Source organism: Corapipo altera, unplaced genomic scaffold, assembly GCF_003945725.1.
Source record: "Corapipo altera isolate COAL_440 unplaced genomic scaffold, ASM394572v1 64, whole genome shotgun sequence".
NCBI classification, from domain to species: Eukaryota; Metazoa; Chordata; class Aves; order Passeriformes; family Pipridae; genus Corapipo; species Corapipo altera.
Genome location: NW_020884893.1, coordinates 9916051 through 9942097, shown reverse-complemented (window position 1 = coordinate 9942097; position 26047 = coordinate 9916051). Strand labels below are relative to the sequence as shown.

General features: G+C 56.5%; 1 protein-coding gene across 6 annotated transcripts in view; it reads left to right on the top strand.

Moving 5' to 3' along the window:
* The window catches only part of NOL4L (nucleolar protein 4 like), a 62651-nt gene extending 36632 nt beyond the window's left edge, over positions 1-26019 (top strand). For 3 of the 6 annotated variants that reach the window (XM_027645970.1, XM_027645973.1, XM_027645972.1), the window contains 7 exons: positions 5745-5886; positions 17290-17561; positions 17947-18132; positions 18212-18403; positions 18490-18612; positions 18922-19123; positions 20870-26019. In XM_027645970.1, the coding sequence (XP_027501771.1) occupies positions 5745-5886; positions 17290-17561; positions 17947-18132; positions 18212-18403; positions 18490-18612; positions 18922-19123; positions 20870-21069 (1317 nt within the window). In that variant the 3' untranslated portion in view covers positions 21070-26019. Of the gene's footprint in view, positions 1-57; positions 135-474; positions 541-4584; positions 4939-5744; positions 5887-17289; positions 17562-17946; positions 18133-18211; positions 18404-18489; positions 18613-18921; positions 19124-20869 lie in introns of those variants that run through there. The other 3 variants (XM_027645974.1, XM_027645976.1, XM_027645975.1) reach the window with 3 other exon arrangements.
* The last annotated feature ends 28 nt before the right edge of the window (positions 26020-26047 follow it).

Here is a 26047-nt window from a genome sequence, read left to right as displayed (position 1 = left end):
GGGAGCGCTCCGTCCCCGGCTATCCCCGGGCACCGGCCCCAGCCGTCCCCCGGGCACCGGCCCCGCGCCGCCATCACCGGCCCCGGCCCCGGCCCCGGGCGGGGATTGTGCTGGAAATAGCCGCCTCCCTGGAGGTAAAGCCCTACTTACGTGTCAATCCTCGCCGCACGCTGAGCCCCGCACACGCGCGGGCAGGGCTCCATCGCGGGTGTATCTATTTACCTGCGGGCGGGGGGCGGGACGGGGACGCTCACCCGGCTCCCGGCATCTCGATACTGCGGGGACACGCGCGGGAACCGCGTCCCACCGGGGAAACGCCGGGTCCCGTGGCCGCCGGGGAGGGGGGAGGACACGGGGAACCCCGGCAGCTCAGCCCGCAGCGCTGCCCCCGCCTCCAAAGCCGGGTCCGTCCCCCCCCCCCCACCCTCCGACACCCGCTTCCCGGTGCTGGGGGCAGAGCAAAGTGCCCTTTCACACTGCGCGGTATCAGGCACCGTCCCCGCCTCGCGTGGAAAAGCAAACGCCTGGGAACAAGTTCAGGTGCGGGGGAGGCGGGTGCGGGTCTCCGGGGTGGTGGAGGGAGTCGTGCAGCCCGATCCCCCCTGCCCCGCGTTCAGCACCTCCCCGCTGAACAGCAGGAGCGGGGCAGCGGCTGTTGGAAGGGGCTGCGGGGCCGCCCCCTGCCCTGGCAGCTCCCTGCTCGGGGCGGTGGGAGTGCTGGGTGGGGGGGTTCCCAGAAGAAGAGCTCCCAGAGAAGGGGGAGGGGGAGGAAGGGATGATCCTCCCTTCTTTTTCCATTTGCCGTTTGCCTTTCAAATTAACTCTTTTGGCCGATTTTCGGGAACTGATGAATACTCGGGTTTTGCCGGGTCCCGTAGAAATCAGCAGAAATCGCAGTAAATAAGAACGTAAGTGACCTGACAAAGAGCGCCGGGGATGTTCTCTTTGGTGTGGGAATTGCACACACGAGTAGGCAGCACAGTCACAGCTCACCGCCGCCACAGCCCGCGTACACCCGTGTGCTGTGAGGCTTCCCGGGTCTTTGAAGCAATGACCACCACAGTATTTGTGGCTGCAGTATCAATCTTTGACCTGGAGTGTTTTATCTTCCATTAGTAAGCCTTTCTCTGCGCTGCACTGGTTAAGTTAGGGTCAAATCTGGTTCAATACCTTCTTGGCATGCTCAGAGGGCTGGGTTTAAACAGTGGCTGAGACGAAGATGAGGCTGCCTTCCTCGGAGAGCTCGTCCTCACGCGCCGCTGCTGCCGTGGGTCATGGCACGAGGTGCTTTTCCCTGGTCAGGTTTAGCAGATCTGGGGGTTGCCTGTGCCGGGCAGGTTGTGCATGGCACCGGCATGGCAGTGGAGCAGCTCTGGGGGCTGGCAGTCACGCGTTGCCTTTTGTTGACTCTAAAAACACGGCTGGTTCTGGTGGGAAGCTGAGCGTGGCTGTGTGCTGAGGAGGTTGCACAGCACACAGCCTCAGTTCCTGCTCCATGGAAGGAAGTCCCATCAGGATAGTAGGCTGTGGCGTGAAAGGACATGTTTTAAAATAAAAGGACTCAAAGAGAGAAAATAAACCGTCCTGAGACTCGGAGCTTGGAATATTATTAAACGTGAGGCACAGCATGTAAATGATGAGAGAGAGACTTGCAAGGCAGTCCTCGAGAAACTGAGCCTGGCTGTAAAATAAGCAGGTTACTGATAGTCTTGCATATATTTACGAGGTTATAGGAGTAGCCTCCCCCCCTGCCCTGCTCCAGCCTGTACTATGGGAGGTTGTTCTCCAGGAAGGAGTGCGCTGGTGAAGAAACATTGTCTAGCAATTACAGCCTTGCAGTCCGGAGGGCTTGATTGGGTTCCTGGATCTGCCAAGTGACTCCCTGTGTTCTTGGACCAGCCAGGCTGTCAGTACCCGGAGTTTCCAGCTCTATAATAGGAAGAATAGTTTTCTTACTCAGAGTGGAGTTGGGAGGCTCAGTGGACGCGTGCAGGCGTGGTGCTCGAAGATCGTGAATGGAAAGTGGGACAGAAATGTGGAGTGTGAGCCCTACACATGTGAGTGTCTGCCTCTGCTGGGTAGAAGATATTGGCTGCAAGTGTCTGCAGAGCAGCTGTGAATGTTGGACTGTAGATAAGGAGAGGAGCGAGGATTTTGTTTTCCAAATCCTGCGCGCTGCCGGGAGCCCTGCTCCGATGTTTGGGTGTGCCCTGTGAGTGCAGCAGCAAGATCCGACTTCCCCTTGCAGAGAGGAGCTGCACGCACACTGCCTGACCCTTGATCGCTCAGTCCCTTGAACATTGGAAACAAAGCGATGGGACTTTACTGCGGGGTGAGGAGATCTCTCCGGAGAGCTGGGAAAGGCAGGAAGGAGGAGGGCAGCAGCAACAGTGCTGGGTTTCAGGGTTTGGCTCTGGGCTGGCTGCTTGGGGCGCCACTGGCACTTCCATCTGTGCCACGAGTGGTGTGGAACTGGGGAAAAGGCGGCAGGTCCTAAGACAGGCACTTCTAATGGATTGCATTCTGTTTTCTAATGAAAGTTTCATTTGAAGTTTGTTTACAGGAAAGAAGAAATTAGCAGAGAGAATTCTCCTGAGAACCCAGAGAGGAAAAAGAATGAGCTGCCTGACTTGCAAGCCAAAAGAGGGTGGAAGGGTAGATTAGATTTACCGTATTGCTCCGAGTTGTGGCTGTTGCTGCTGTTGAGAAGCGGTTCCTTGTTTGGCTGGGTGGGGAGCCCGCTTTGAGGCTCAGCCTTCAGCCAGATTGCTGGCATTCAGGGAGATTCAGAGCTCCCACCCAGCCAGAAATTTTGATCCTGCTCTGGTGTCCTGTGGTTTGAGGCTGGATGTGTACTGTGCTGTGTTGTGCTGTGCTGCTGTCCCCACGCTCCAGCCCACTGACACAAGGCTGCTCCTGGGCTGTGGCTGGGCAGCCAGTGCTCTGGGCGCTGCTGCCAGGGCCTCCCTCCCTGGGATTGTCCCTGGTATGTGAGGAGGCAGTGCCAGCAGTTGGCAGGCAGCACTAGGAGGTCATAATGCTCAACCTTTGGTCTCTGAGGGGTGTCCCAAGGAGGGAGCTTGCTGGTAGCCTCTGGTGTCCCAACAAGCAGCGTGGGATGCAGCAGAGGGGCAGTGGAGGATGCCAGAGCTGGGGTGACAGGGGAGGACACAGCCACACTCAAGGTTGAGGCCTTTCTCTTTCTCAGGGAGGAGGCACAAAGGTGTAAGCAGCTCCTGGGGCACCAGGGTGTGGGCAGAGCAGGGGCTCTGCCCCAAGCCAGCAGGCAATGGACGCTCTCTTGACAGTTCTGCCGGCTTTGGTCATTTCCTGCTGCCGTGAAGGATTCACCTGCTTCCACCTGTATTCCCTTGGGATGGACTGTGTTGTGGGAACTGTGTGATGCTGGGCAGTTCGTCCTGTTGGTGTTTTGGCCAAGGGTATTAGTGCTGGAAAGCAGAAAGCTCTGGTGGAAAGCAGGGGGTTACTGTCTGTTGGTGGCTGGATCCTGGACTAGTGAACGTGTGACAGCCTTGTTTAACTTGAGTCATTTATAGCTTATCAGTTTCTGGTTTGATAGCCAGAGTATTTCTAATAATAGGCGAATGTTATTGAGCCTTGAGAGAATTGTACACATTTATAAAGCACTTTACATCACATGTGCATGTGAGGCATCCTTCGTGTCACTGCTTTTCCCTCTGTGTGAGTGCACAGAGGGTGTGATGCTTCCCAGGCTGTGGTTTGGGTGCTGTGGCCGGGTGTCCTCTGCAGCTGAGCCTGAACCACCCGAAAACATCGTGGGTCACTCCCAGGGCTCCTCCTCCTCACCGGACAGGTGAGAGACTGTGGGCAGCAAGGACCTTGGCATTTGCATTTGTCTCTTAAGCCTGACACTAATCTTGAGTAAGCCTTGTGAAGAAGGCCAGATATTAGGGTGGCTGCCTCCCTGCAAATGCTTACAATAAAGAGACTATTTATAGTTTGCAACAGGGAGACCTTTCCAGTTCTGTTCCTGTACGTACAAGATGGAGTTTCTGGAGAGGTAGGGTTGCTTTGTGGCTGGTGTGGCAGTGGAGCTGTGCTGAGCCAGGGATGCCATGCCTGTCCCTACCTCCTGCCCTCCTGCTCAGCTTCACCTGGGCACAGGGGGCTGCACGGGGGCACTGGCAGCTCTGGGGTCAGGGTGTCCCTGTGGCAGGCATGCTTGGGGCTGCTGAGCTCTGTCCATCCATCCGTCAGTCCGTCCCTTGGTGCGTGCAGGGTTTCACAAGCTGTAAATTCCAGGAAACTCCCCGGGAGGCACATGGAGGGAGCGGGCTGGGGGCGGCGCGAGCCCTGAGCCAGCAGATGTGTCTGTAGGGACAAGGAGCTGGGAGGAAAAGCACAAACCTGTCTCTAAAGACATTTGTTTGTTCACAATAAAAACTATCAGCCAGCGGCGACCAGACAGGGCTGTTTTTATGAGGCACAGGCGTAGGTTGGAGGGGTGCTGCCAATTGCTGCTTACACGGAAGGGGAGCGGGGATTGTATTTTATCTCAGGACCACGGGGAGGGGAAAAAAAATAAGAGCAGAGAGTTTACAAGCCTTTGAAATGTTTCAATCAAAGGAAAGCGGAGTTGAAAGTGGTTCTGGAAACATTTTTGGTGTTCCCCTGCACCCCAGGGCTCTGGATGTGGGCTGTGCCCCTGGCTTTGGGAGGGGAGCAGGGAGAGGAAGGGAGATAAAGGGATCACCAGCAGGACCGTGTCCATACGGGAAAATGTATCTGCTTCCTCCCAAGCTGTGTGTTGGGAGAGTTCAGCCTGGGGAGGTCCCGCAGCCCCTCCTCTCATTCAGGATCTCAGTGCTGCCTTTATGATGATGGTTTTGAAATCCTGTGGCTGACCTTTCCGGCGCTGGAAGCGATCCAAGGGCTGTGTCTTGAAGTACTGTAAAGGTTAGTGAGAAGGGAGAGAGGGAGAGAGAAAATGTCCTTTCAGCTGCAGGAGTGGGAGAGAGGAATGTCGTCTATGCCCTTGCTGGGGAGCTGGCAGCTGGCTGGGGTCCCCCAGCCTCAGCTGGGGTGTCCTTGCCTCATGGGGGACTTCACTCCTCCAGCCCCTTCCCAAAGTGTGTGCTGTCACTTCTGATGAGGGTACAGAGGCAATACCCTTCCAGAGAGGGCTGGAGGAGCAGCTCCTCGGGGCTGGGCTCTGGGAGCCTCCTCTGCAGCATCAGGCAGTGCAGGTCTATGGGGATCCATACCTGTGTCCAGGTCTGCCACAGCAGCCGCTCCTGCTGCTGCCAGTCCCCCGGTGATTCCTCTTGCAGCAGATTGTTTGAGCTCAAAAAAATCCAAGATGTTTTATGGAGCCATTTCTCGCCCATCCTCAGCTCCCCCACACCACTGCCTCACCGGGAGCACGCTGGGGTGGATGGAGATTAAAGGGTAAACTCCAGGGCTCAGCCATCCGCTCCTACAGGATGTGAGCTCTTTCTAATTGTCCTCAATTAGAGACAGTGCCATTGCTCAGGCAAGTCTTCAGGCAGGAAGCAGAGCCCTGGTCCCTGCTGGGGCAGCCACCTCACCCTGCACAGGGAAGGGCCGCTTGCTGTGGTCTTGGGGCCAGCAAGCCTTCTCAGGGGACAGGAGCTGCCTAAGGAATTGTTTTTAGGAAAGGAGTGTGCTGAGGAGATGTTAAACCCAGAGAAAGGAGGAAAGGAAACAGCTCAATGAGTTAACCCTTTCCTGCTTGTCTCCAGGATGAGACGTCGGTGAGCAGCGAGGACTTTGATATGAACGACTCCACATGGATCTCAGCTGACCAGCACCTGAACTCCAGCCTGAGCCCCAGCCAGGACGAGAGCATGCGCAGCCCGCAGAACCTGCACGGCCACGAGGACGGTGAGTGCCCCGGCGGGCGGGAAGCGCCTCTGCCACAGGATGTTTTTGTGGCTTATTAAACATTAACCAGTCCTTTCTGATCAGGTGTCCCACCTGTGGGATGGATTTCATATCAGCTCAGGCTTTGAAGCAGCTCCCAGTCCTTCCCATTTAGCCTCTGGGTTCCTCCTCAGCCAGGGCTCTGTCCAGCTCAGAGCTGATGGTCCGTGTGCCCGGACCTGTCTCCCAGCTCCTCCAGAAAGAAATCATCAAATCCCCTCCTAAGGCATCGGGTTTTAGTTTCCCAAGTCCTCTCACCAGGTGATGAGGAAAACCCTTTTAGTTCTGAATGCACAGAGGATGCCAAGGCTTTGCAGCACAGGCCACAGCTTTCTGTGCTTGAAAAGCTGCATCTTCAACGGGTCTTGGATCCCCCAGGCAAGAAATTGTGAATAATCTGCAACACCTGACAGCAGTGGTGTGAGGGGTGATTTGTGGGTGTCTCCTCCCTCAGGGCAGGCGGTTGGAAGGGCTGAAGGCAGCACACATGGGCTGGGTGGGAGGAAGAGTTTGGTGAAGAGAGGTGGTGTGTTGCATCTGTGAAACATGCAAGTTGAAAATAAAAGAGCAAGTAAATAAGTGGTAGAAGTACAAGTTCGGGTCAGAGTTCGTCTCTGTGATGCTTGGGAGGATTTGGTGGTTGGACTGTTACCGGCTTTTGCTCTGGAGGTTGAATCCCTCCTTGTCTCCAGCCTGGCTGCTGCTGGGAGAGCGGGAAGGGAGCAGAGGAACTGAGGGACAACCCAGGCTGGGTCAGTGCTGCTTTAAGAAAGGGGACTGGAAAACCACCCCAGAGGAAAGAAAGGGCTTTTGTGCTGGCAGGTCTCCATGGGGTGGCTTTTAGCTGGTTGTGTGGCCAGTGTCAGGGACAGCAGGGATGGTAGTGACAGCAGGGACGCTGCTCTCTTCACTCCAGTGCATTGTGGCACTTCAGTTTCCATTGCAAATCTGCAGTTTTGGGAAACTGCTGGTTTTCTCTGAGCAGCCCCAGTGCTGGAGGCAACCAGCCTTGGTGAGGATGTGAAACCTGCCTGCGTGGCACCGCGTCCTGGCCGTGGGATGGGCAGGGGCACTTCTGCTTGCCCAGGGGCCCCAGTGGGGCTGTACCACAGCAGGAGAAAGGGCATTTTGGTGGTGACACATCAAAAGCTCTTGGCTCTTTGGGGCCAGGCTGCACCCTCTGCCCCGACGACCCCAGCCTCTCATCCCCACGGCCTGGCCGGGTGTCTCCGTACCCCCTGAACTTTGTCATTCTCCCACCGGGACATTTTGGCTTGTGACTTACCCCCTCACCACTGAATTCCCAAGTCTCATTTACAATCTGGAATGACACAGTTTTGATCCCTTTACTGAACACTGTAATTCAACAGGACAGTAATTTAACAAGGGACTCACGTATTTAGGCAAATCAAGATGTTCTAGCTAAAGCTAAATCCTTCCTCTCTCTCTACCCTCTTAGGAATTGCTTCCAATTTTTCATGCCCTGTGGTTTTCCTTCAGAAGCAGGTGTCCTCTTTGGGGCTTTTCTTGGCTCCTTTAATTTCTTTTGTAAGAGTCAGTGATGAGCAATAAAGCACAAATAATCCCTTTCTGTGAGGAATGCAAGTGTCCCAGGCTGTACCCGGCATTGGCAGAGGCTGAACCAGGTAGACTTTGGTGGATCAGAAGTGATGGAGTTGAAAAGTAAGCAAGCCAAGCCCAAGGTTATGGATGAGACCCATCCAGAAAAAGATAGAGATTGGAATTTTCATCAGGCTGCCATACTTCAGGGGCATTTTATGGACTGAGAGGAGGTTTTGGTACCTGTGGTGAATGTCTGTGGTCTGTATTGGAGCTCTAAATACAGACTAATGCCACCTCATGTCAGTCCCTCTGCCAAACCAATGCTCCCACTCAGGACTGAAGCACGCATGAGACTGGGAAGAGAAGAGGGACAGTGGAGCTGGAACAACCAGGAGGGCAGTGGGTAGTTAGAGGAGAGGAGCATGGAGCAGAGAAGGAGTATGGAGCAGAGGAGTGTGTCGTGAGAGGAAAAGCAAATTGCTGGTGTGGGGAAGGGAACGTGCATGAATCAAAGTGTCGACCACTCTTCAGTTTCCTCTTCTCTTGACCTATGGAAGTTCTTTTTATTTTGGAAACTAATGTGTTTTCTGAGTTCACACAAGCTTAGTAAGGCTGTGCAAAAAATGTGAGTAACCAGCCCACAAGAGCTTGTGTGCTCCTTGGAGCCCAGCTGGCCAAGGTGCCTGTGCAGGGTGCTCACACTGGGGCAGCCCAAGTACTCACAAGCTGGAAGTTTGTCCACATCTCCTGTGCTCAGCTGTCCACTGTGCTCTGCAGCAGCCCTGCAGAGCTCCAGCTGGTGCCACAGTGAGCCCCACACATCCCCTGCAGCCAGGCTGGGCTCAGCTCTGGGTGTCCTGGCGCTGCAGAGGGGTCTGGTTGCCCACCATGTCCTTCAGTTGGAAGCTTGTTCAGAACTGGGTACTCTCGTCCCTCAGGAAAACCTTCTGAGTTACTAAATTGCTCCTGCCTGCTGCCGTGTGATGGGTGGGATGCTTGGAGTGTGTCTTCTGTGAAAGGCTTCCTAAAGTATAAAGTTTTAATGAACAGTTGCCTGGTAGGAGAGCAGTATCGTCTGACACGCTTGTGAAAAAAGTCTTTTTTGAAGGACCTAAGCACAAGCTCCAGGTCCTTCTGAGGCCTGGGAGTAGCAAGTGCTCTTCTATGATGTAGAGCAGAGTGGTATGAAAACCAGAGAGGTGGGAGAGGAGGGAATTGTCCTCCCATGCTTTGACACACAGGTACCTGCTAAATCTTCAGAGACCTAAAAGCAGCTGGAGCAAAAGCCAGCACCTTCTTTGCTCTTGGTGCCCAGAAGCCTTGGCCCAGTACAGCCATGCTGCAACCAGTGTCAACCCCAGAACTGCAGGGTGAGCAAATTACACCTGAAGACTTTGGGGGACCGGGGGCAGAACAGGGACTGTCAGGAGAGCTTTGGCAGCAGAGCCGGGGTTCCTGCTGGGTCGGTGGGCATGTGGTAGGATGTAGGACACGCCAGCCGGCTCTGAGCAGCACACACTCGCTCCTTCCATTTTCCTTTGTTACTCATCCTGCGGGCCCCAGCACGGAAAACGTGAAGCTCCCAGCAACATCCCTTCCCAGTCGGATGTTGCTCACAGCGTACGTGCCCACAGGAAGCCGGCGGCTGCCCAAAGCGACAGCAAGATCAACACGAACTCTGCTGCTGGAGCGGAGCTATTGTGCCGGACATCCTGGAGGGACACATCTGTGGAAGCCAGCACACACTGGGAGCAAAGGCACCCTGAATGCTGCGCCGTCCCACTGTCGGTGCCTGTCACCATCCCCACTCCCAGTGCTTGGCCCTGTCTCGAGGCAGCAGTTCGAGCTGAACTCTGTCCATCTCCAAAGCCTGCTTCCACAGGCGAGCACTGCACTACAAACCTCCCAGTTTGGTCTGGTGTGTGGGCTGAGCAGGGTATCCCCCCACAGGGGTACTGGGGTATCCTACCATGGTGCTGCTGTGACTTCCTGGCAAGGGCAGTGCCCTTGAAAGTAAAGCAGGCGACAGACCCTAAATCCCAGTGGCAAAGTGCTTGGACTCATGTAGAAGATTCTCTGTCTTGCCCTCTAATAGGATGCATCTTGCCTTGTTCCTGGCCATACATCCTGCTCCATCGCCAGGAGCAGCGCTCAGCCCACAGACAGGGCTTGCTGCTCCCCAGCCCATCCTGCCCCATGCTTCTGAAGAGTAGGGAAAGCTCCTGGGTGTAAGATGTTCTTTCTCTGTGTGGGGGACATGGGATTGCTTCCTGGCACCATGATGGACAGATCCCCTTTGGCTGAGATCCCTAAGTGCAGTCCTCACTTGACTGGCAGCATCCCCACTGAGCCAGTTCTGCCTGGAGCAGCAGTGGCTAATCCAGACCTTGGAGAAAGGACTTTCTTAACCTACTTAACTGTGAAGGCACACGCTTCTCGGGGGCATCCCTTGAGGCAGCTGGTTGGGAAGGCTTCTGGGTGTTGGGGGCATCCCTCAGGAGTGCTCCAAGGAGGGACCTCAAGGACATGCAGGCAAGCATTATTTCAGGGCACTGTCCCAGGGACAGGTAGGGCCCTGTCCCTCCTCTGGACACCCTGCCCTGGGATGGCAGGGACAGCATCGAGCCATCCCCAGCAAGCACAGCAGTGTCTCTCCATGGCACGTGTCCTGCAGCTCCGGGTCACACCGGTGTTATTTGATGAGATGCCCACGATGTGCTGCACATTACCAGCTTCCCTGAGCTGCTGACCTAGCAGAGCACTTTCCAAGGAGGACCAGCCTCTTGCCAAGTGCTGACCAAAAGCCAGGCTCCGTCCACAGGGCAGCCATGATGTCCTGCTCCACAGCTGCACCTCTGACAGCTGTCACCCAGCCATGGGGCAATGGCTGTGCCCTAACAAGGTCACTCACTGCAGTGGCGTTGGGTCTCATGCAGCTCCCAGTTCCCCTCTGCTGCTGGGGCTTTCCTCAGCCAGCCCATCCCTGCTCCAGGTGAACACAAACACCCTTTGCCAGCCACAGGGGAAGCCCAACACACCACAGGCAGCCATCTGGCAGGCAGACCACAGGAGCCAGCCTGCAAGCCCCCAAATACTTGTTTAGCCCAGACTGCAGAACCCTCACTGTTTTCAGGGTTTCTTGCACCACTACTGGGTTTCGTCCACCCAAAGCCCAAGCTCAGAGCCTAAACAAGACTAGGACCAGCAGCCAGGTTTTACTACAGCTGAATCTTATTTTCCTTAGGGATCTATTTCCTCTTCCCCAAGGTGTCCCCACACCATGCTGTCCCAGCAACAGGAGTCAGCAAGCATGTCCCTGCCTCGCCTGAGTGGTTTGGGCTGGTGACTCTGTTCCCGTCTCACATCTTCCAGGGGCATCTGCTCCTCCCGAGCGAAGGCCCTGGCCTGTGATAAACACCCTCCTTTCGGCATCCTTTGAAGGCTGTCCTTCCCTGCTGCCAGGCTGGGGAGTGCAGCAAGGACACTGTGAGGCCGTGGTGGCTTTGCCAGCCTGGCGCTCTGAACCTGGCTTGGGGCTCCCTCACGGCTGGTGCAGGTGCTGCCGAGCCTCTTGGTTCATCCTGCTGGTGCACGGAGCAGAGTTAGGGGGGTCTCTTCCTTGGGCTGGAGCAGAGAGGATCACCGGGCTGCGAGCAGCCAGCACTGCCTGTGCCCCCACTTCCTCCCCAAATTGAGTACCCTCAACTGAAAGGGGAAGCAGGGATGGCAGGGTGAGCTCCACAGAGCTTGGGGACAGTCCCCAAAGGGCTGGGGGTGAACAGCAGGGTCTCTCTGGTGGCAGGTCTGTGCTGGAGGCTCCAGCTCGGCGCGAATCCGGCCAAAGCCACCAAACCCGTTTGGCGCAGGGAGAGGCAGTGCCCAGGCAGCACAGGGCTGTGGCATGTCCCCTCCCTGCAGTGGGATCCGGGTGGCTGCCAGTGGCAGTGACAAGGAGAGTCTTGGTCTGTGCCACCTCCTTCCTCACTGCGGACAAGGGCCAGCTCCTGGCTCAAACACTCCTCCAGCAGTGTGATGGGAGGGTCAGGGGCTGGGAGGAGAAGAGAAAACAGAGGGACAGAGCGTGTTTGTGACAAGACTGCTCTGTGCAGTGGGAGCTGACGAGCTTTGGTGCATGGGAGAATGTCCAGCACAGGCCCAGGGCAGTGAGGTCCCAGTGCTGGAGGGAGCTGCTCCCTCGGGCAGGGCAGTGGAGCCGGGGGGAGACGGCACCGGGGGGCACCTTTCATGGCAAGGGACGGGGAGGCGGCTGCACAGCGCTGCCTTGTCCGGCCAGGCTTGCCTGCAGACGCGCATTGTGTCCGGCCGTGCCAGATGTCTGGCTTGCCAAGGGCTCTGGTCGAGGCAGGGACCCAGGGAGGGAGCGTGGAGGGTGGACACTTTGTCTGGGACATAACGAGGTTTGCGTTAGCGAAGGAAGACAGGAAATAGAGCGTCTTAACTGGACCTTGGCCAGCCCCAGCACACCGCGGCCCTCAGCCACGTGTCTTTTTTCTTCCTTGTGCATCTTGGAGGCAAATGCTGGGCAGGACCTGGAGTAAACGGGCTCCGTGCTCTGGCCACATGAATGGTGTGGGCCCAGGGCCTCTCCTGCTGCTCACCTCCCTGTCATGGTGGGCCTTGCTTGCCCCTCATGAGTGCGGCGCTAACGCCCGACCGTGGCCCCCCCCACGGGGCCCCCGTTCCCACTTGGTCTCTCTAATTTGTATTAAGTATCCCTTCCTTACAGGCTTTCCTCCTCCCCTTCTTCCCCCTTCTCGTCTCTTTTGTGAGTGAATAATTTATGGCACTTTTCATCTTCCTGGCTGTTGTTCCAGGCGGGCGGCAGTGGGATGCTCTGTGCCCTCCTGACGGCCGCTCCCAGGCTGGGTGCATGGCACCATCCCATGCCAGTGCCACAGTGGGCTCCCCCCCAGGAGCCATGGGGGGACTCACGTGAGAGCAGAACCCTTGCCATCACCCATGGAGGCAGAACAGGCAGGGCCATGGCTGGCAGATCCATGGGAGTCCCTGGGGGACCAGGGGTCACTGGTGGGACATGGAAAGGCAGGTGGGCAGCAGTGAGGGAGGGCCATCCCAGGGCCAACTGGGGGTCCCACGGCAGTGGGGCGTGGGCAAGGCTGGGCAGCCCCTGTCCCACCGCGTGGTGCGGGGCTGTGGCGAGGTTTCCGTGGGCCGCTGGCTCTTACATAAGCTCATTGTTTCCTGAGTCAAAAGAGGTTTTGTCTCCGCTCTGGAGATGTGACAGGAGGAGGAACAATTTGCCCCATTCATCTTTAACTCTGCTCTGGAGAGCGGTGTGGTGGCCTGCGCCGGCAGAGACGTTAAACCCAACCACTTCCCCGCCGTAAAATCTCCCGGGGAGCAGGTGTTGGAAATCGCCCCTTCCCCTCCTGATCTCCTCAAATCCAGCGCCACAGAAATCAAGGATAATCCAGCAGCCTCTTCAAAATGAAAACGCTGAGCCCTGATTAATTCATTTAATAAGTGACTGATCTCCTCCTCCCCCAACACCGCGGCCCAAGGAGCCATTTTGCTTCTTGCTCTCCTGGGCTGATGCTGGGGAGATGCCGGGGCTGCAGCAGAGGCACGAGGCTGGTACCCCGTGACCTCTTTGCCAGCCTGGCTCTGTGCCTTGTCATGGCCTGGCCTCTGCAGTGGGGCTGAGAAGGGCAGTGCTCTGTGGGCTGTGGGGCCAGTGGCCTCCATTGGACTCTCCGGGCTCACTGGCCTCACCCACACGGTACCAGGGTCTGCTCCACCTCCCATCCAGCCCATGGAGCCCTGGCTCGAGGGGATTAAACAGGAGAACGAAATACTCCCGTTTTCCAACCGAAAGATCAAACCGGTTAGAAGTGACATTGTTTTTGCAGTTCCATCTGCTTCAATTAGGGCACGGGGGTGGAGCAGGGGGGCTCCCAATTATCCTCATTAGAGGGGCTCCTCGTGCAGCCAAGCTCCAGCCGTGAGCAGGGAGCTCACCAGGCTCGTGCTGGTTGATAATGAATATATTCATGGCTGCACAGCCTGGCCTTGCTCGCCTGCTGCTGCCGGAGCCCTGCTCCTGACATGTGCTTTGGGCACTGCTGGGAGATGCGGAAAACCTCTCCAAGCTCAGGAGCTTGGCAGGTTTTACTGAAAGAGAGCATGGCCAGCATGGCCCCATCACTGCTCAGCACCCTGCCATAGCAGTTCAGGAGCCTAAACCTGGTTCTTGCACTCCAGATGGGAGCACTCCTGCTCCCTCTCCCCCAGGTCCTGCTTTGTTGGGAGGTGTCCCAGCTCCTCTCAGGGCTGGCTGTGGGCTGGAGATACCCCAGCAAAGCTACCCAGGGAGCAGCACTGTCCCGGTCCCTGTCCCTGTCCCTTTCCCTGTCCCTGTCCCTGTCCCTGTCCCATCTGCTCCAACCAGAAGAATGCAGCTCCCTCCCAAGCTCATCTGTTTTCAAGCTGGCTGAGGCCATTCCCGCTCAGACCCAAGCACTCACCAGTCTGAATTTGTGGCCATTTCTCTGCTCACAATACTGAGATTAACCCCCCACTTTGTGTGCAGAGCTTTTGGGAGAGCATAAAGCATAAAAATGTGAAAATAAGAAAATATCTGTAGCCCATGGGTTTACAAACCTCATTATTTACGTACGTCCATCCTTGGTATAAACTAAATTGTTCTTTTAGTAGGTGCTGGTCACTGATATTAAATTCCCATTTCATTTTCTTACCCCACCTGGCAGGTTTCTAGAGACACCTTCCTCTTTGTTTGCAATATTTTTTGCTGGTAGCAAACCCAGGGTTCATAAATGCAGCAGCGTCGGGCAGAAACCTGACGTGCAGCTGCTGTGTGTGCTCTGTGCAACACAAAAGAAAACCTGAGACGTGGAGAAATTGGGGCGGTCCAGACATCACCCCCAGGATCCCACCTGATGTCAGCAGCCAGGGATGGGGGGCAGAGCTGGGGGGCTGTGGGGAGGCTGGATGTGGATGGGCAAGGGCAGAGCAGGATGGTCAGGGAGGAGTGGGGGTGCTTAAGGCATAATAAGGATGCCCAGGGCAGGTTGGGGTTGTTCGAGGTGTGTTGGGAATGTTCAGGATAGACTGGGGCTGCTCAGGGCAGGTTGAGGATGCTCTCGTCCCTGCAGGGGTGCCCAGAGGAGGTTGAGGATGCCAAGGATGCCCAGGTTTGGGGATGTGCAGGGCAGGTTTGGGGATGCCAAGGGCAAGTTGGGGATGCTCAGGGCATCTACTTATTCTTCTCCCAGGTGATGTCTCTCCAGGTGCCCTTGCCTGGCAGGGGTTTTGTCACACTGGCAGGTCCCTGGCCCCGCTGGTGCAGGCAGCCAAGGGGGTTGCTGAGGAGCTGTGGGAGGTCCCTGCCCTCGGCCTGGTCGCGGTGCCGATTGGCCCTGTGGCACAGCGCTGTTGCTGTGGCTGTGCCCAGGCTGATGGCAGGGCCCGGCCTGCAGCTCATGCCTCCGCGCAAGGGAGTAATTCTCCTTAATCCTTCTGAGAGGCATCGCTGGATGAGACTGGAGCCTCCCTCTGGGAGCCCCATCTCCCCTGGCGCAGAGAACAGAGCTGGGGGAGGGACGGCCGCCATCCTGGGCAGGGAGGCCTCTGTGCCCCCAGCCACCTGCCCTCTGCTGCTGGGGCTACAGCCAAGCCAGCAATGCTCCTGCACCTGTGCCAAGGGACAGCAAAACCTGTGGGGGCTCAGAGCACCAGACCAGTGTCATGGGACAGGAGGTTGTGGGGGCAGGAGGTGGCAGTGCCCCCAAATTCCTGCCCCTCCAGATACAGCTGAGCCAGCAGCAGGAGTGCATGGGGCCATGGTCTGGGATGCAGCCACCCGCTGCAACCCCATCACCACATCACGGGGAGAGGAGACCAGAGCTCCTCTTGAGGGCTTGGCTTGGAGGGTGCCCCTGGATAGTGCTGGTTGGTGAGCCCCTCCAGAGCCCCACACTCCCTGGCATGCAGCGTCCTGGCCCAGAGCAAGGACTTCTGCCAGGAGCCAGCCCTGTGGTGGGGAGGGTGACGCCTGCTGCCGGCCCAGAGCACCCGGCACATAAACACCACCCCGGGGATTAGGTCAGCTCTGGTCATCGCTCAGACGAATAAGTGGATCAGTGCAAGGGAAAGGAGGGGGAGGGAGCTCTGCTGAGCGGGGAGCTCCAGTGGGGACCTTCTAATTTAGGGGCTCGTGGGGCCAGGAGCCGCCTTGGCGCAGGCGCGAGGCAGGGCAGTGAGCGCTGGCGCCCGTGGCAGGGCGGCTGGGGACACGCGGCGGCAACCCCGGCCGGCCCCACAGTCGGCTCCGATGCCCGAGTGTCCTCAAATCTGTTTATTTTAAGGGATACAAAGTCCTGGGCTGCCACAGGGTCACCGCAGCACTCGCCCAGCCTTGCAGTAAAGTTTCCTGCAGGTGCTGGCAGGGGGAGGAGGAGGAGGGTGAGTGACAGCAGCCGGGCACTGTCCCGCCGCCCTGTGCCTGCACACCTTTGGACCTGGTGCCCATGCACCGGGAGCTGTCGGCGCAATGCCACAGCCACCCCACAACCCCGGCCCATTGTCCTGCAGCACCCGGGCCGGGTGTGGGGACGGCCATCTGCTCCTCACTGCTGCCGACAGCTTCTTTGTTCCCCGCCCGGCACACGCTGGCGCAGGAAGCAGCTCCCACGTGCTTCGCCCTTTCCCTCTCGCGGAGGCACCTAATGAAATAAAGGATTTACTGCAGCGAGGGGGAGGGAGGGGAACGGGCTGAGCAGTTTGAAATGTTGTGCTTGGCCCCAGGGCTGGGCTCTCTGGCAGGGTGCAGGCAAGGTGGGTGCAGGCAGTGCCAGGCTCTCTGCCGTTTCTGGGCTGTCCTTGAGGAACCACCACGGTGGGAGTGGGCACAGGCAGGGGGATGGTGCCAGGAGCTCTGGTGTGAGTAGAACCGAGACTGAGCAGAGCCGGGCTGTGCACTGGATGTGCGTGGCACCGCCATTGCCGAGCCCCTGACCTGTCTGGGTGGTGGGGGAAGGCCATGCCGTTGCCATGGGGATGGCTCTGGGACATGTGGAAACAGGGAACAGGAGTGTCCATGTAGGGTTTGTCACTTGGGCTTTGAGTGGGACAGGAAGAACATGATGCAGCCCTGTCCCCTCCCTGCAGCAGTGTGCTGAGGAGGAGCCTTGTTGGGTGATGTGCTCACTGTGAGCAGACCTCCTAATGCTACTCCCAGACACCGTGGATTCAGCGTTTTCCCACTCAAGTGAGCTTGTCCTTGTGTGTCATCCTTATACCCCAGAACTCTGTACAGCAGCATATATCTGAGCCACCAGTGCTGGAACTCGTCACCTCTCACCGCACCCAGCCCCAAACTGGGCCAGGAGGACGTTGAGGGACCTGGCGGGGAGAGGCAATGCCCCTTTCTCCTCCCTGCAATGCAAACAGAAACCTAAAAGGACCAAATTCCAAAGTTCTTATTCAAGCCCAGGCACCGTGGCCGAGGGCGGAGGCGCAGGGACTGTCACCTGCGGAGGGATGGGTGACTCGGGCATGGGGCACGGCAGCGTCCGGTGTGCTTGGAGGGATGAGGGAGTGAATCCATGTGACAGTGACCCTGCAGCTGTGGGTACCAGCATCTGTACTTCCAGCTGCTGTGTCCCAGGGCCCAAAGCACAGCAGTGCCAGCCTGGGTTCCAGTGGCACATGTGGTAGCTGAGCCACCAAGTGAGCCCAGAACAGCCTCAGGAAAGCAGTCACAGGGTGCCACGGGGGGTGACCACACGTCCTTCCTTACAGATGACTCCTCGTCAGAGAGCTGCAGCGGGAATGGCTCCTCCACCCTGAACCCCTCCACTTCCAGCAGCACGCAAGGCGACAGCGCCTTCCCCGAAATGAACGGCAATGGCACCGCGGCCCCCATGGACTTCACCGCCTCCGCCGACGACCAGCCCATCAACCTCTGCGACAAGCTCACCCCTGCCCACGTCACCCCTTCCTACCAGTCCGACAGCTGCAGTGCCGACGGGCTGCGCAGCAGGGTCAAGTACGCGGTGAAGACCACGGCAGAGGTATGGCCTAGTGTGGTTTGGGAGAGCCACGGACATCCCCCACACCCCACCTGCCCCAGAGCTGGGTGCTGCAGTGGGCTCACCTCACCCTTACCTTACGGCCACCATATGAGGAGAAGCCCATTCCTGCTGGGTCCAGCAGTGTTTCCCATAGGATGAGGCAGAGCCATGGTCCCACCAGCCAGAGCAGCCATTGAGCCATCAGCCCATCACAGGCTCCCTTGCCCCAGGCAGGCAGGAGGTGATGCTCAGGGGAGCTTGGCCATGGGTTCATCTTCCCAAGTTGCAGGGGGTTGTCAGGAGAGGGGACAGACGCAGTGAGACATGGAGAAGGGGCAGGTGCATCCGGTGAGGGCACTCAATGGTAACCACAGTCTCCTTTCAGTCCCCTCCGTACAGCTCGGGCAGCTACGACTCCATCAAGACTGAGGTGAGCGGCTGCCCCGAGGACCTGACCGTCGGCAGGGCCCCCACGGCTGATGAAGATGACGATGACCACGATGACCACGAAGACAATGATAAGATTAATGACTCGGAGGGGATGGACCCGGAGAGGCTAAAGGCCTTCAATGTAAGGAGAGCTCTGTGGGGAGGATGAGCCTGCCTGCCTCCCATCTCGGGGTTCCCACCGCCTGTCTTCTCCTTTGCAGATGTTCGTGCGCCTTTTTGTGGACGAGAACCTGGACCGGATGGTTCCCATCTCCAAGCAGCCCAAGGAGAAGATCCAGGCCATCATCGAGTCGTGCAGCCGGCAGTTCCCCGAGTTCCAGGAGCGGGCGCGGAAGCGCATCCGCACCTACCTCAAGTCCTGCCGCCGCATGAAGAAGAACGGGATGGAGATGGTGAGTGGCTGCCCCAGGGCCCTCCTGCTCCTCACCACAGCTGGGGCAGCAGGTCCCTGAGCACACTCTCTGCTTGTGTCCTGCAGACCAGGCCCACGCCGCCTCACCTGACCTCGGCCATGGCAGAGAACATCCTGGCCGCCGCCTGTGAGAGCGAAACGCGGAAAGCAGCCAAGAGGATGCGGCTGGAGATCTACCAGACCTCCCAGGTACGGTGCTGGCAGTTGGAGATGGGCGAGGGACGGAGTCGGCTGTGTCCTGTGGTGGGATGAGGGAGAGACTTTTGTGTGCAATTTAGAAAAGAGTTTTTAAAAGTCTTATTTCTAAAAGTCAGAGGGGCTGCAGAACGGAGCCCCGTGGTGTGTCCTGAGACTCAGGCCAACAGGGATGGGGATGCTGGTTTGGAACTGGCCATGCTGCAGCCACAGGAGACCAGGCATCCCTGTGCTGTCCCTCCCACTGGCCACAGAGGAGAGCCAGGCTCCTCACTGGAGTAAGTCTGTGTTTCCCCTGTGCAGGATGAACCGATCGCCCTAGACAAGCAGCACTCCAGAGACTCCACAGCCATCACCCACTCCTCCTACTCACTGCCAGCTTCATCTTACTCCCAAGACCCGGTCTACATCAATGGAAGCCTGAACTACAGCTACCGTGGCTACGGGTCCCTGGGGGGCAGCCTGCAGCCCCCCGCCTCCCTCCAGACGGGCAACCACAGTAATGGTAAGTGACCACGCTGGGGCCTGCAGGGGCACAGGGAACCCTCCCAGCCATTGCTCTGCCCCATGGCCAGGCAGTGTGCAACAGGCTCCTGGCAGCCCACACTGTGGGGCTGAGCTGGCTGCTGGAGGGGAGGAAGAGCTGCTCTGAAATCCCCTTTTGTCCTGCAGCTGGCAGAGGTCTCTGCCTGGTGGCTCAGCTCACCTCGTCAGCAGACGGTTAATTGTTGAACTGCACTGGGAAGGACGGTCTGAGTGGCACTGGTGGAGGGAAGGAGTGTCACTTAAAAAAAAAAGAGAATCTGTACCAGCTATTAATCATTAACAGGAGCGGGCGCCTATCACTGCCCTGATCTCCTGCTGGTATGAGCCGTTCTGCTCTCAGGGACGGATGGGGCTGGGGGCTGGGGGCACAGCCAGCTCCTACCACAGCTCAGGAGGGCTCTGAGGGGCTGGGGACTGCCTGGGAACAACAGCTGGGAAAACAGGACTGATGTGCAGGACAGGAAGGCAGAAGGAGAGCACAGGCAGGGCTTAAGGTTAGGAGCAAGTGAACAGAGTGGAATATCCTGGGCCTCAGCAGGGCACACAGGAAGGCTCCTATGTGCCTGATGACTCCCTTGCACCTGAGGAGACAGGTATGGGGTGAGGCCAAATGTTCCTTCTGGTTCTGCCCTGCAGCACTGGTGGCAGGAGGGGCTGGAGTCCTTGCCAGTCCTTCAGCAATCTCCAGGCTGCCATCGCCTGTCCTGGTGCGCTCTGGGCTCCTGCCCTGCCCCTGCCCGCCCCGACGGGAGCCAGGATTTGGAAGGATGTGATTTCCGGAGGCCTGAGAGATGCCTGTCTGGGATTAACTCTTATCATCCCTTCCTAATGCTTCTTAACCCTGAATAAAGATCCCGTCCCGGCCTCCAGCTGCTGAGACCTAATCCTCGCAGCAATGGTTCCTCCCCAGAGGAGCACAGGCACCCCGGCCCCCACTGCTGAGCACCCTCCTCTGGCCTGGCCAAGCCACTGGCTCTGTGAGACAGCAGATGTGCAGGAAGGTCGCTGAGCAGCCTCCAGGAGGAGCAGACAGGCCCTGGGTGCAGCACCCAGCAGCACCTCACCTCGCTTCTTTGTAGTGGATTTTTAAACCTTTGCTTTGCAATTCTTTTTTCCCCAAGCTCTTGCCCAGTCCTTCAGAGGGAAGAGCGCACTGCAAGGAGCTGCACCTTCTCCTCCCTCTGAGCAGAGGCCTGCAGGGGTTTGCTGCCCAGAAGTGTCTTCTCCCTCCATCCCCCACCTCGGGCAATTCTTGCTCAAGCCCACATCCCTGCTCCCAGCTCCTTCCCCCTTGGTGAGCCGGGAAATGGGCTCCGTTTACTGCTGCCTTTTCTGTCCAGTGAAATTGCTTTCGCATGAGAGCCTCCTCCTTCTTCTCCTCCTCCACCTTCTCCTCCTCCTCCCCCACTTCAAAGCACTGGTTCTCCTGGTGTGGAACACTCCTGCTGGTGCTGCTCCTCCCGCAGCATTTGCTGCTCCAGCATTGCTTTCCTTGGATGCTTTCCATCCCGCCCAGGGCGATGTGCTCCCCTCCCTGCCACCATCACCAGTGGCACCCACCTGGGCTCGGGGGGGCAGCTGAACTCTCCCATCCTGGTTTGCAAATGGCCGCAGTGCCCAGTCCTTGCCTTGCGTCCCTGGTGTCCCACGGCTGTGTTGGGCCACCCAGCAGGAGCTCAGCTTCCCTCTCACTTTTCCTTGGCAGGTCCAACCGATCTCAGCATGAAAGGTGGGGCCTCCAGCACGGCCCCCTCCAACAGCACCAGCCGGGGCATGCAGGCGGCCCAGCTCAGCCCCACGGAGATCAGCGCCGTGCGGCAGCTCATCGCCGGATACCGGGAGTCGGCGGCGTTCCTGCTCCGGTCTGCAGACGAACTGGAAAACCTCATTTTACAGCAGAACTGACTCCCCGTGTCTGCGTCGCTCCTCGGTCGAGAAGACAATTTATACCTGCTAGAGAGAGGCTCCCGGCGATGTCCTGCTCAGGACCACCATCGTCCTCCCGCCACGCCGCGGGTACATGTAGTTTTTAGAAGGTGGAATTCAAAAGACCTGTTTTGTTTTACACTCCAAGCACCTGGGACTTCAGGCACAAGGGCACGTTTTGGAAGCGTACCAACACCCGTGCGTCCGGCCGACCAGAAGCCCGCCCTGCAGCTTGGAAGGATGTGGGACTTTGAAGGGCAGAAGGGAGCCTGGGGAGGTTTGGGGCTGCAGATGTATTTAGAATAACCTTTGTGGACCCAAATGTTAGATTCCCATCCCCGGATAATTTCCAAGTCTTAGGTGAGCTGAATCACATATTTATTGAGAAATGGACCCTCCTCTCCCCTTAGTAATTTATTTTTCTGAAAATGGATTCTTTTGAGTTTGTACAGATTGCCAGTTTTTTGTCTGTCTGATCAGAAGGAATTTATTCCTGTGAAATAACACATTCCATATCACTACACTACTAATTTCCAGGCAGCTCTGCCTGTTTCTCTGGTGAACCCTTGTCCCACAGGGAGCAAGTTTGCCATCCAGCCTTTGATATCGAGGCTGCTCAGCCTCCAGTGAGCATAGGTGGGAGCTGAACAGCAGCACAAGCTTAGGCCTTCGTTCTAAAGGGTTCCACAGCACCAGTGGGGTCTGAACCTCCCACAGAGACTCGGCAAGCTCAGCAGACCTCCAGCTGGAAGGACATCTCGCAGTCATTTAAGTCATTGCAGATAAGAGAAGGAAGGAAGGAAGGAGATACCTGAGAAACACTGTCTTGCGGTCACCATCCGTACTCTACCTCACACTCCATTGTGGGCTTCTTCCAGGACTGGCCGTGCTGGTCCTGGGGGACGGTGAGTGTTGCAGACATGGGGATCGTGCCGAGGAGGCTGGAACCTCCGGCTGGGGTCCTGCTGTGCCTGGCCATCCGCTCCGCTCCGTCCCAAACCAGCCCCGGGGTAGCACCGGGAGATAAACCGCTCGGGACCCACGGGGTGTGAGGCAGGGCAGCGCCAGGGCTCACCCAGAAGGTGAGTTGGTGCCATGACCACTCACTCCTGCGGGAGAGGCGGGCAGCATTGAGCAGCAGAACTGACAAAGTCCTCTCCAGGGCCCAGGAATCTTTCCCGCTCCCTGCTCACAGTCCTGGAACAAGCCCACAGTTCCCGAAGTGTGGAAGAACCGTAGTCCGATGACCATTCTGCCCCGTTTCCACCCCTCTCCCCCATGATGCACTTCGTTTTGCTCAGTGCAATACCTACTGCCAGTGCTGCTAACCCAGGGACCTCGCTCCTACCAGGGGTGCTGAGCCCAGCCCAGCAATGCCACGTGCTCTGGAGCTGTGCAGAGACCAGCAGGGGTCCTGCTGCTCCCCGACCCCCGCAGCCCCCCCGCCCGGCTGGAGTCCGCACCGTGAGGTAGAAATTCGATAAGTGTAAAGCTGTTTTGTAGGTAGGAACTTTCTCTCTTTGGAGCCAGCTTTTAGCTTACTTTTTGGCCACTTGGAGCTGGCAGACGGGGGCTGCTGCTCCAGGGGCCAATGCCACTGACATGGGCTTGAGCAGCAGCTGGGCTGGCCAGGAGCAGGCCCGGGCAGTTCCCCTGTACCCTCTGTACCCCATGATGCTCCACACACTGGAAGAGAAGCAAAACTTTACCCTACTCTTAGTCTCAGAACAGAAAAGGTTCTGGCTCCTGATGCCAGGTGTGCCTGGCCCGGCAGCAGAAGGGATCAACCATTGCATTGACTGTTTTCCCCAAACCTTAAACTTTCCGTAGCATTTGGAGAAAAGGGACCCAGCCCCTGGCCACGGGGTGCAGAGACAAGGTGGTGGCTCATTAGACCTGAGCTGGTGCTGGAACCGGGAGCATTGTGGCCACACCCGTCCCCTCCTGCCTGCAGGGTGGGGGCCCTGGGGATGCCAGCCCCCAGCCAGGGCTCAGACTCACGCTTTCCCCAGCACTTCACAAGCCTGCTTGGTTTGTCCACTGCATCCTCCCATACTTGGAATTTATGTAAATATTTATTTTTGTGTGAATACCATGAAGTAACAAACCTTTGACAAAACCTGTAACCGCAGCCATTTGTGAAAGTCTTACCGTTCAGGCAGGAGAGGCAGAGACAATCGCTGTCCCGGGATTCTCCCTCTCCGCAGTCTCCCACCCGTGCCGGTGCCTCCCTCCCCGGCAGAGGCAGTGGAACCTTTAGCCATAAGTTTGCCATCAGCATACTGAAGCAGAGGTAACCCAGGAGCTCATGGACAGACCACCAACAGCCACAGTGGGGTTAAGTTTTATTTATCCGAGGTTTAGCTGTCGTTCCCGATCACCTCTGAACCTGTCTCGGCACGCGTGGAAGTTCAGGAGCTCTTACACGTGGTCAAACTGCTGTAGAGGACACCGAGGTTGCGTCACGTAGGAGGGTGCCCAACACCGCCCTGTCCCAGCACCTGATGTTCATAACCTGCAGCTGAATGGTACAGACTCAGATTCCCAAAGCCCTGGTGACAGCCACATCTGGGACAAGTTATGAAACAAACGGGATTGACTCCGATTTTCTGTCAGGGATCTTTTTCTTTTTTTCTTTCTGGTTTTTTTTTTGGTGAGCCGCAGCGTTAACGGTTCCTCTGGCATGAGCTCCACAGGCATCTCCGTGCTCTGCAGCTGCTCCGTGCTCCGCCACGGCTCCCTGTGCTCCAGGACTGTTCACAGCCACATTCCTGCGCTCTCACTGGGCAGGACGGGGTCAGGAATTGCTAGTCCGGGTTCTCAACAAGAAGGAACAAGCAGGAGCAGAATACACCGGCTTTCCAGATATCTTGAGAGGTGGAAGGAGAATGCTGGGTTAGCAAATGGTCTGGATGGTCTTGGGTTTGGTTAAGAAAAGCTGATCACTGGTCAAGAAAATAGATTTATTAATTATTTTTTTTTTTTTTTAAATTTTATTTTATTTTAACACACCCACCCTGTCCTGGATGTGCGGTTCCCATGACACTGTTTCTCCATGGGAGAGCGTTCCCGGGGTTGCGAGCAGACATAACTTGTACCTCCCTGATCCCAAGGGCCACTTCCCTCCCGGAGCGGCCGTCGGATTTAGTACCAGTTCATGAAAAAAAAAAAAAAAATGCTGCTTTGAACTCAGAGGGTTAATATACTTTTGATTTGTAATTTTTTGTAAAACTTTTTACAAGGTAGCATAGTATTTCACCAGACACCAACTACAATCCGTCCATGGTCTGATTTTTATATAATTTAGTGGTGCTTTAGAAACTTTTGTTCGGTTGTTTCGGAGCTGCACAGCTCAGTTCTTCGCCTGTATCTACCTAAGACCAATGTGAACCTTTGTATTTTTGCTCCTAATTTTGGACTCAGTGAAAGTGTACTGTTTACATGTACAGAACTCCCGGCCCCCGTGTGTTCTGCCAGACCTGCTGTTGAAGAGGAAGCTGCCCCTCACCCAGTTCGTCTGTTTAACCCAGCCACAGCCTCACCCACCCACCGACACGCGCCCGCCCCGAGGGACACCCCACCAAACCTAGACACCCTTTAAGCAATTTTGGGTTTTTGCACAAGCTGTTGTATTTTTATTTTCTTTCCCAGTAGTCGTATGGATTGGCTGCAGTTCCAATCAGGAGCTGATCCGGAGCTCTGAAGCGCCAGATCCTGGCAGTGCTGCTGCCTCCCCATCCTCCTCCTCCTCCCGCCTGGACGCTGCCCAGCTCCTCGCAGGGTCCAACTGACACAGGGGAACAGGGGGAAAACACTCCTCAGCAGAATTGGGAATACTTTAGGGAAGGGGTGAGCTTGCCCAAGCCTGGACACTGGTCTGGGCTGGGGGGTGGGAGCGCGGTCCCGCGGGAGGCGGGGGGCTCCCAACGAGGCAGAAGAGGCTCTTTGGGAAGCTGGTGCTTTCCCGAGGACTCAGAAAGCATATGGCACTTAATCCAGCTTTTAAGGTGACACTTTATTGCTTAATCAATTGATTCCTTTGGAAATGATATTTTTGCAGATAGGCACCTATGCAACTTCATGTGGCTCTTAAGCAGATGAGCACTTCCTCCTCAACGAGCTTGATAAGAGTTATTTGTGTTATATACTGTGGATTTTTCCAGTAAATGTGGCTTAATATTTTAATTCTTAGAATGTGTGTCTATTATATATGTGATGCAACTTAATTCTGTTCTGTTTGTGGAATGATTAGCACAGGCCAACTCCCTGTCCCCTCACTTAACAAAGACCAATGAGCTGTTAATCGAGCTGTTATCTCCATGGTATTACTTGCTAAATGCACTGATTTCATAAGTATGTGGAATCCTTTTTTTTTTTTTTTTTTCTTTCGAATCTGTATATCATATATAAGACTGAATCTACTTAATAAACACTGTATAACAAAAAGGGCTTTCTCCTCCACTGTCGAGCCCCGCTGGGTGCTGCTGGCCCCAGCGCTGCCCCTCGCCCCAGCCCCTGTGCGAGAGAGGTCAGTGCCATCAGCCACCGGAGCGGGATCTAAATTTGGGTGTTAAAAGAGAAAAAAAAAAAAAAAAAAAAAACAAAAACAAAACCGACAAAAAAACCCCCCCATCTTTCAGTCCTGTTGACATAAGCTGTGCTTTCCATTCCGTAACAGACAGCGCGGGTACCAGAGAGAGCAGCGGTAGCACTCACGTGGGGGGCAAGGCACCAGTTTTATGCTTAACTTATATTTTGACAAAATTAATTTTGTGAAGTGTCTGGTTTTTGTGAAAAAAAAAAAAAAGAAAAAAAAAAAAGGAGTTTTCATTGAAGTTTGTGGAAAGTTCTCCCTCCCCCTCATGGAAAATACTGATTTTTCGTTATCAGCTTTATTCACTAAGTATAATAAACCTTTGCATCCATAAATGTTCCTCTTCAAGCGCTGTGTAGATAC